The 10,821-nt window shown below is 42.0% G+C and overlaps 1 protein-coding gene across 1 annotated transcript in view; it reads left to right on the top strand.

The window, feature by feature from the left end:
- Window positions 1-10,352, top strand: part of C1QTNF8 (C1q and TNF related 8) — a 16,076-nt gene extending 5,724 nt beyond the window's left edge. The window contains exons 2-3 of the mRNA XM_069065042.1: window positions 7,761-7,985; window positions 8,849-10,352. Of these exons, the coding sequence (XP_068921143.1) occupies window positions 7,769-7,985; window positions 8,849-9,396 (765 nt within the window). The 5' untranslated portion in view covers window positions 7,761-7,768 and the 3' untranslated portion in view covers window positions 9,397-10,352. The remainder of the gene's footprint in view (window positions 1-7,760; window positions 7,986-8,848) is intronic.
- Window positions 10,353-10,821: the final 469 nt, after the last annotated feature.

Genomic DNA, 10,821 nt, shown 5'->3' with positions numbered 1-10,821 from the left:
TACAAGACCATCATAATCTTGAACCATTATTTTTTCCCACTATAAATCTGATTTCTGTGTTCCTTTCCCACCTGCCTCCCAAACCCCAAATTCCATTCCTTTCTTAATAAAAATTCCTCATCTAGATCCAGTCAAGGGCAGCAGAATCCATTGAAAAGAATGCTGATTTAGAGTCAGAAGACTCTGCCACTTACTACTTGTGTGACCTTAGAGAAATTACTTAGTATCTTTGGGGTTCTCTTTCCTTATCTTAAAAAAATGAAGTGGGTTGGAGTAGGAGAACTCTAAGTTCCTTCTAGTTATAAATCTGGGATACAGTACGGGGGAGGTGTATCGATTTCAATTAAACATAAGGAAAATGGGGCAGCTAGGTGGCACAGTGAATAGAGCACCAGCCCTGGAGTCAGGAGGACCTAAGTTCAAATCCAACCTCAGACATTTAACACTTACTAGCCGTGTGACCTTGAGCAAGTCACTTAACCCCAACTGCCCTGCCTTACCCCCTCAAAAAGAAAAAAAAAGTAAGGAAAACCATGTTGACAATTGCCAAAATGGAATGGGCTGTGTGAAATAGGAGGCTGGGAAAGGAAGGAATGAGAGCCCCATCAGTGGAGGTATTTTTGTAAATGAGGGTTAGGTGATCAATCAGGGATTGTTAAAATATTTGTCAGGGATGTTAAAAAATCAATGTTATTCTCTCCAAATCATGAGTATCCAAGTGGCAATAAGGGAACTTAAAAAAAATAAAAACAAACAAACAAAAACCCATACCTGTCTGTCTTCCTCAAATACAATTAGCTAAAAATGATCAGGCAGTTGGTTTAATAAGTGGTTATTACTCCCAAATCCCATGAAGCTAAAAATGTCTTGAGAGGGATGAGAGGAGGGGAGGATTTGGGGATCATTAATCAAATTGTGAAGTTAATTAAATTTCTAATGCCACTTTCAATACCATTCATCAATCCAAAATTGCTTATTATGTGCGAAGTACTAGAGATACAAAGACAAAAGCAATTGATACCCTGTCCTCAAGAGGCCTACCACCTATCTAACTACCATGTAGAGCTGTGTCCTTCAAAACCCACCAATCCTTTGTCTATATCCTTGGAAACCTTTCCCTCTGCTAGGTAACTGGATAATCTGATAAATTAAGAAATACTGAGGCATTGGGGGTTGACATGAGTGTCATTCCTTTAACTTTGTTCATCTGAAGACCCAGTCCCTTCACCTTATAGAAATGAATCTCTAATGGTAAAATTTCAGGCATAACAACAATATTCAAAATTATTATAAGATAGGAAAATCTGTCAGCAATGCCCTTCAAACTGAAGGCAACTTCTTATTCTGCCAATGTATGAGGACAATCCTGAGTTTCTGATTAGCTGGATAGCTACTACGGGCTTGCCTTTCTTTCTCTGAACTATAGTTTGTCCGTGGTCATACAACTAATGGGTAGCAGAGGTGAAAAGTCTATAGGAAATAGAATAAATGAGGAAGAGGATGGAGCATCAACAGGCAAGTTAACCTATTGGAGTAAGGCTTCTGCTAAGAAAGGGGACCTGCCATCCAGACTCAAACATATAGGTAAGCTTCAAGTAGGCTTCACTATCTCTAAAATTGGTATATTAGATTAAAGTACTTCAGAGACCTCATCCAGTCCTGGTATAACATCATAGATGATGTGAACAGAGCTGTCAAAGGTAATTCCCAACTCTCCCCTGAATTGGTCAGGAAAGTGTTAAGGACATTCCCCCCATTAGGAGGTCTGGCTCAGCTGGAGTAGACAGATTGATGAGTTTTGAATCTCCGGTGGGGATCTTTTCCTGAGCGGGAATGAATTGTGCCCTTGTCTGATCCAGCCAAAGTCAAGTGGTGCTCCTAAGACAGAAAAATATTTGACTAATGGCTGGGCTGGGCTGGGCATAGCCCCAGGGGACTGGGCCTTTGAACAGACCATCCAGGGTCACAGGCCACAGGTCTTCCTGCTCTTCCTTTAGAAAGAGCAGCCAGACAGGGGAGGGCTTCCCCTAAGCCTCCAGACAGCTATCCCAGTCCCAGCCTTGAAAACAGTACAGAATTTGCTACTAAGAAAGAATACCAAAAATGCAGATCTGTCTTATGCATCATAACCTTGGGTCCATGCTGGAAACAAATCTGTTTCTATGCCTGCCAAATTTCTACTATATTTGGGACTGTGCAAAGATAGTACTCATCTCTCTGATACTGCCCGATGCTCAAGTGACTTATCAAAGTAGCTTCACCGCCTGTGGGCTTGCTTTCTCCCCATGCTTTCCCCCACCCAAACACACACATAAAGGTTAGGTAGTGGGCAGAGCAGCCACAGTGCATGAGATAAGAATGCATGCTCCACTCTTGAGTTTCTAGTAGTGGTGATGGACCTCACTGAGCCCTCTACATTCTCTCAGTGGATAACCAAAGACAGATGTTTGTCAGCTCCTTAAATTAAGATCATGAGTGAAGTCAAATCTGCCATGCTCCTTTTGGATCATAGACCTAAAGCAAGAAGAAACACAAAGGTCAACTAGTTCAATCCTTGTATTTTGTAGGTGAGGAACTAAGGCCCATCATGATGGGTTAAGTGATGTAACCGATGGGACACAGGTGTTAAGTAGCAAAGCTGGGGTCCTTTGACTCCAAATCCCTCTTAGCTGTGCTGCACTAATCAAATAAGGATGTGGAAGGTCTTACTGAATTATGAAGACCTGGAAATGTGCTTTACTCTAGGGCAGAAAACAAAGGGCACCAGTCACTGCCAAGAAGCACATTTCTGCCCCTCCGTGGGCATTCCTGAACCCCCTGGCTCCTCCTGCCTCTTCCAAGGTCACTGATGATTCAGCAGCATAGACATCTCAAGATATCCTTTTTCATGCTTTCTGTGCCAAGGGAAGACACACCCCAGTTTAGCGCAGCCTATCACTCCCAAACATCTAGTGCTTGCCCCAGGTGCAAAAATTCCTAGTTATGGCTGTAGCTCTGGACCTGACAATTACTAGCCACCCGACCATGGACAATCCACTTCCTTCTTCAAGACAAAGACTATTCATCTATAAAATGGTGTTAAAAACCAACACCAAACTCTTATAGTCTAACAGGGTTGTTGTGAGTCTCAAAAGAAGAAAAGGGTATTAAAGCATTTTAGCAGCTCGAGTATAAGGGACTGTTATCATCATCATGCTTGTTATTGTTGCTATTAGCAGTAATCATAAATCACCCTGAAATAAATGAGTCCCAACTGAGGAAACCACATTCCCAGTGCTGGCAGCTGAGCCACGTGGTATAGAGAATTAATCTCTTAAAGGCACCCAAGAGAGTGGTCCAATGCAAGATAAGCTCTTGTTTCATTCCCAGAACTAGGGGTTATATCAATCCCTCATGTTGAACATTCAATAATGCTTTTCTTCTGAGCTCCCAAGGCAAGACAAAGGAAACTCCAAGGAGGACTTCATAATAAACACATAATAATCACACTCTTCTTCCAGCCATTTATTGAAAGTGAACATGGGTCAGTGAGGACTGGGAAAAGATCCTTTTGAAAATAATACTGATATCTCCAAGAAACTAGAGATGCTGTCTAAGAGAGTGATTATTTTATCCCCTTAATTTTGTTTGTAAAATTATTGGAACCTGGCACTTTATCATACACAAGCTTAGCTCTGATTGTAGAAGTTTATAAAATGAGAAGAAAGAAAGAAAAAGAAAGAAGGAGGGAGGGAAGGAAGGAAGGAGGGAGAAAGGAAGGGAGAGTCAGGTCTTTAGAATAAAAATTATTCATTGCTTTTCAGATGTATGGTAGATGGGGGTGCCAAACCCTTTAGGAAACAGGAGTCAGTTAGAGACTAGGAAGAATTTTATTGCCATGACCCCCAAACACCACACAGGTTTAGTTCTGGGCCAGCCTAGGGAGTGAAAGCAGTAGTACTTAGATTTGATGTGAGAAGCAATAAGTCTGGCTAGGGATTCAGTCATCTTCTTAATCTATAAGAGGCTTCTTATCTCTCACATTCTAACTCTATTGTCTAAATTCCAAGGCCCTCTAACAATTGATTTCTGCCTGCCCCCCCACGTGATCCATAATTTCTGCATTTCAGCAAACATTCATGTAACTCCTATCAATGAGAAGTCTAGTGTTATAAATACCTTAAAGTCTAGAATAACTGAATTCAATTCCCAGTCCTCCCAGGAAATGCTATAAAACTATAAATTACAAATCAAATGACTGTCTGCACTGATAGAGGGAATTTCCCTTCCAGGAGTTCCTTAAAAGCACAGTTTGGTTCCAAAAAGAGTATCTTCTGGCCTCAATGCACTGTGCCCCATAGAAAGTGAATAAAGCCGTGCATTTCCAACAGGACTCAGTAGACTCAGTGGATTCATGTACATATGCAAAAAAACAACTCAGAAGCCTAGGTAATGCTTTCTCAGTTCAATGGAACAGTACAAATCATAGTAGTTGATTGGAATGAGAGCTCATTGTGGGGTATTGACATCAGGAAAATTTTCACTATGTGAAAACACACCATGACTATTAAGGACAGTCGGTAAGAATCAGATTAACCATAGAGGAAAAAGGAATACCAAAGTTTTTGGCTGCTGTCTTACCTGACATTCAAGCTTCCCCCTCCCCCCATGTGAGTGCAAATTATTTCTAGTATTTTTGTTGGTGTGGGGAGACAGTGGGTAGATTTCCAACTCTTAGTTGCCTGGGCTATTAAGGGTTTGTGACTTAGCCAGCATAGGTCAGAGTAAAAACTTGAAACCAGTTCTTCTGACTCCAAGGTTGGCCTTCTAAACACTACACCAGGCTGCCTTTCTCTAGTTATAGGTCTAATTCTCTTAATTTCCATGACCATTATTAATGATAATTGGAATTGATAATTTGTGTTCATCTCATAGAAAAGATAATGAGGGGTTGGGCCAGAGTAGAAGCTTGAGAATCCTACTTATGACAGACTACCTGGGTGACATTAGGAAAGTCACTACACTTCCTTGTCCTCAGTTTCCTCACATGTAAAATAAGGAGGTTGGTTTACATGGCTTCTCTCTATACACATCTATGACCTTAAAAATGGAAAAGGAGGGGGAAAGATGGGTAAGCTGACCTCTCCCTCCTCTGATATCCCACAGTACTTACCACAATCAAGGATCAGAGCTGGAAATGACCTTATTGATCACCTTGTACAATCTCTTTGTTTCACTTATGAGAAAACTGAGGTCAGATAGATAGGGCAAGTCCACAATGTTCCTTCGAATTCTTTGCTTAGACATACCTTGCAATATGAATCACAAAATCTCAGAGCTGAGAGAGAACTCAATGACTACTTAGTTTAACAGATACCTAAATATCCCCACACAAAAATCCTCACCAGAAAAGACATCTTCTGGTACTTGCTTAAAGACATGCAGGGAGGGTAAAGTCTCTGCCTGTTAAGTGGTATTCTTTGCCTATGTTTCCCCAGAAAACTGTAATCACCTTGAAGGCAGAGACCATATTGTGCCTCTTTGCTCTCCTATATTGGCAACCACACTGGCATTCCCAAGATGGCTTCTAGCACAGGTTCTTAGATCTACTTTACTAGGAGGGAGAGTTCAAGGGGTCTACAATCTTTTTAATTACATTCATTAGTCAGGCGAAAAGTCAGCACCCTGAACTTCAGAGAAAATCCAAACAAAGAAAACAGAAAAAATAAAAGCATAGAATAACCAAGACCAACAGAGAGGGCTTCTAACTGTCTGAGAAATTAGCACAGATCTGAATGTCTAACCAAGGCAATGCATGCATAGTTACCAGAGAGAGAAGCACCAATATCTGGGTTTTTCTTTTTCTAAATGTAAAAAATATTTTCACTGTGCTGAATGTATATAAAAATATAACCAAATAACAACAATGACATCTTTGGACTAATTTGGTTTTTGCCTTTGTATACTTAGGGCCGGATACAGTGCTCTTGTAGAGTTAGAGTAATCACTGAACTAATATTTGTTGAAATCAGTTGTTGAATTTGGTTCTTTCACATCCTCTAATTTATTTTTCATCTATAAACTTGTTGGATTTTGTCGCTTTTTTATAGCCATGCATAGTATGTATGTTGTTCTGATTCTGTTTTTCCTACTCTATATCATGTCATATAGGACTTTCGGTATTTCTTCATATTTATCATTTTAACAGGCAGTATGGGGAAATGATTAGAGGTAATATTAGAGGTAATAGCAGTATGAGGATAAGCAAGTGTAGCAGGAAGCACTCCAAGGCCCCAAGATCTTTCATGCCCATAGCATAGGCAATTTACATTTGAATTATCATTAACATCTCTTAGGTCACATTTGCAAGATACATAACTAGTTACCAAAGTGGCCACAGGGCCTTAAACAAACACAAAGTATATTGCATTACCACCTCAATTCAAAACAAGTGTCCAAATAAAGTTCTCTTGGGGGGAGGGTGGTGTTCTTCCCCTCACACTGCTCCAGCCTCTGCTTCCAAGTCCTGAGCAGCCGCTGGGCCATCAAACCAACAGGGTGGGGTTCTTGGAGGTCCATGGCCTTTCACCCCACCCACCATAGACACAAGTCCATCCTCCCCCTGGGTCCCAAACTGTGGGATACAGCAAGAAAACACATTCAGTGCTCCTGCCTTGCCACACAGTGCTTATTTTGTCCTGTGACTGAATTGCAAACTCCTGGTTCCTTCTCCTCCCATAGAAGGCAGCCTCTCCTGGCTTCTGCTCCAGTCCTGATGCAGGCAGCTCATCATTCCTGCTCTCAGCTCAGCGAGGTCAGCATGTAGGCCATTCTTCTCTCCTGTTCCTTGGCTCCACAGAGTCACAGCTACCACAACTGGGAAACAAAAAATTTCCAGCCCCCAGACTTTCCTTTTAGTCTGCAGATCCTGTTCGTGATGCCATTTGTAGCAGCAAGCACCCCAGCATCCCCAAGGTGGCTGTCAACACAGGTTCTTAGATCTGTTTTTCTAAAGAAAAGCAACTCAAAATGGGTTAACAATCTTGCTTTAATCAATCAAACATATAATTTACCTAGTTCAGGGGAAAAGTCAGCACCCCAAACTTCAGAGTACAGGAGGTACAAGCAGAAGTTACAAGAAGACAGAGAAACATCTCAAGCAGACAGGCCTCCAACTGTCTGACCATTACATCCATACATAGTCACAGTTACCAGAGAGGGAACCATCAACATCTAGGTTTTCAAAGCCAGGGGGCTCTCAACGGCTGCCCAGAGTTTTGTCTGGTCAAATCACACAATACTTCTCAAAGTGAGCCCCAATATCTAGGTTTTTCAAAACTGGGTGGCTCTTTAACAGCTACCCAGAGTCCCATCTGGTCAAATCACAAGAATACTCTTCCAATGAGTGAGCCCCAAAGCAAAATGCTAACCTCAGAGTAAGCTTCACAACCCTTGTGACTCAGTGCCTAATTAGAAATTAGCAAAAGGTTTGAAAGCCTTCCTACAAGCAAGCCTCCCCTAATCAAGCTTCCCTTAGTGGGCTCCATGTGAGGCATATTAATGGATGGGGAAGATCTTAAATCCCATTAACATTACAACTCCCCACAGAGTCAGTATAGGACTGGAAAAACAGAAAATAGCTTTTGAAAGATTAGTTAATGATTCCATACATGTACACATACTCTCTGGGGCTATCTGAGGGTCAAACTAGCTTGTGGTAGAGTGCTGGGGGCCCACCAAATTGGTTACCTGACTTGGTGATACTCATATTTCCATTTCAGAAGCTGAAATGGGGTCCTTCCTCTTCATGCTGTTGGTTTTAGTGCTACATGCTGAGGCCTGGCCAGACTTGGGGCAATCCAAACAGAGTGCCCAGAAGTGTATCCGATGTTGCAGTCCCACAGGACCCCCTGCTGCTGTCCCTGCCCCTTCCGGTAGGATGAGTAACTATCCCTCATGGGTGATGCCCCGGCTGCAACCTACCATTGACATCACCATTCTTAAAGGTTAGTTTGCACTAATTTTGATTTTTTCATTACTCAGACCAAATAAACTTAAGGAGTGGTCTTTTGGTTGTTGTTTTTCTAAGAAAATTTAATTTTAATAACATAAAACCTCAAAAATCCAGTGTGGTGTAATGGAAAGTTTGCTAGGCCAGGAGCACCAGAGTGGGTGTCAGGAGACCTGAGTTGGAGACTTAGCTCTATAATATACTATCTGTGTGACCTTAGGCCAGTCACTTAATTTCTAGCTGCCTCAGTTTCTTTATGGACTAAAAGGGGCTAATGATAATTGTACTACTTGTTTCTAATGGTTATGAGAAAAGATCTTTGTAAACCTCAAAGTATATGCTCTATTATAATGATCATTTTTATTATTATTCAACAGTATAAGGCAATCAAAGACCTACAAGTCCAGAAACATAGGTAGGCATTATTGCAGATCTTTCCCAATACAAGGTGAGATATATAATAAAGGAAGAGAGATATATAATAAAGGAAGAGAGGGGCTGGAGAAGGGTGAGGGAAGCAAGACGGATGGAAAGAACACAAAAGAAGAGAGAGACAGATTCTAATCTAGTCCTCACCATGTATGGTTCACAGTGGCATCTTAAGCTAATTCTTCACTTTTCTAGATTTGTTTTTTCCTCTATAACAACGAGGGAGAGTGGAGAGAACCCTAGATCTAGAGTTAGATAACTTGTGTCCTCATCCTGGACACCCCTGTCATTTTCTATCTTTGTGGGATGGAATAAGTCACTTAATCTTTCCAAGCCTCCAGTTCCCCAATTGTAAAATAAAAGTGTCGGACTGTGAAATCTTCAAGGTCCCTTTTAGCTCTGACATCCTATGTTTTATTTGGACTGCAGGAGAGAAAGGTGAATCGGGAGAAAAAGGACAATCTGGAGTGAGTGGGAAGGAGGGGATGCCCGGCCAACGAGGGTACAGAGGACGAAAAGGCCAGAAAGGACAAATTGGCCTGCCAGGAAATTCCTGCAAGCATGTCTATGAAGCCTTCTCAGTGGGCCGGAAAAAGGTCCTCCACAGCTCTGACTACTTCCAAGACGTCACATTTGACACGGAATTTGTGAATCTCTACAAGCATTTTAACATGTTCACGGGTCGGTTTTCCTGTTACGTGGCTGGCATCTACTTCTTCAACCTGAATGTGCACACCTGGAACTTCAAGGAGACCTACCTGCACCTGATGAGGAATGACCAGGAGGCTGCCATCCTGTACACCCAGCCCAGTGACCGGAGTATCATGCAGAGTCAAAGCCTCATGCTGGACCTAGAGGAGGGAGACGAAGTCTGGGTGCGCATGTTCAAGCGGGAAAGAGAGAACGCCATCTACAGTGAGGAGAATGACATCTACATCACCTTCAATGGCCACCTGATCAAAGCTGCTGAGGACTAACTGCCCCTTTTCCAACTCCCCCAAGACCCAAAGTCAGGAATACATGGATCAAGTAGCAAGTGCAAGGTGTGCTGGGACATTGGGGAACAGCTGAGCCAAGTGGACCATGTATCCCATGTCTAGTGATGGTATCTGGGAAGCTGGGGCCTGTAGAAACAGATGAACCAAATGGAGCATCTATCCCACATCCAGGGACATTATCTGGTGAGGTAGCCAGGCTGGGGGTGGGGTGAGGAAATGTCCAGAAAACATATGACATTCCTCACAGTGTAGACATGACACTGGGATAGATTCCTACCTCACAGCTTGAGTGACCCAGGCAACCTTTATCAGAGGCATGGGATGGGGAGCTATGTCACCCCTCTGGGCAAAATTAATTGGAGCCAAGTTGGATGCACTTTTGGTCCTAAATGACTTGATGTCTACGTAGGCACATTTTAGCAGATGACTATTCACCTTTTCCCTTTACTTTGTGCTATATAGACCAAGGTCTTCAATCCTAAGAAGATTGCTTTTTCCAAAACTCTACACAGATAGTTCATTCAATCTGTCCGTCTGCCTATCTGTCCATCTCTCTACACATACACACACATGCACATAGTATGCATTTGTATGTATATATTATATATATATACACACACATACATACATACCCACATATGGGAAATACCATTTCCAAGGGAGAGTACCTTTCACAGCAATGGCCTTATATTGAAATTTAATGGCTAAGAGTCTTGTCCTCCTTGGCTAGACTGTCAACCCCTCCATGGCAGGTCTCTTGCTCCATTTCTCAGTCCCCTCCACCCACCGTGTAGCTGAGCATGGACTTCAGAGCTTGGTAACCAAGGGATCCAGTTGAACTGGTGCTAAGTTACTAGCAGATGGTGCCTCTTACTTACTACTGTTCTAACTGTATAATCACTTAAGGATTCAAATAAAGGGTGCTGTTTAAAGCATCTTTGTGTGGGTCATTGGGAATCAATGTAATGAACTCATTAGGAAATTATAAAGAACTGCTGCCTCAGTCCCTGTTTTCCTCTCTCCCGACTACATATATTTTAACTGCTAGCCCAAAGCAATGAAACCATCAGTCTCAATCGACTCTTGCAATATATCCAGCCCAATATTCTGCACACATCTCACTTTATAATGCTAATAATGGAAAACATATAAAGCATTAAAACATTCGCAAAGCATTTTGCACATAGTATATCAATGGTCCTTATAACCCTGTGTGGGAGGGAAGAGAACAAGCATTTATAAAAAGCCGACTGTGTGCCCAGCATTGTATTAAATGCTTTACAGTTATTATTTCATTTTCTCCTCACAACAGCCCTAGAATCAGGTGCTACTATTATCCACATTTTACAGATAGGGAAACTGAGGCCAATAGCAGTTAAATGACTTGCCCAGGGTCACATATGA

Source organism: Petaurus breviceps, unplaced genomic scaffold, assembly GCF_028583685.1.
Source record: "Petaurus breviceps papuanus isolate PSGF00001 unplaced genomic scaffold, PetGlider_PUasm1.0 138, whole genome shotgun sequence".
Classification (NCBI taxonomy): Eukaryota; Metazoa; Chordata; class Mammalia; order Diprotodontia; family Petauridae; genus Petaurus; species Petaurus breviceps.
This window is presented reverse-complemented; position numbering and strand designations above follow the sequence as displayed.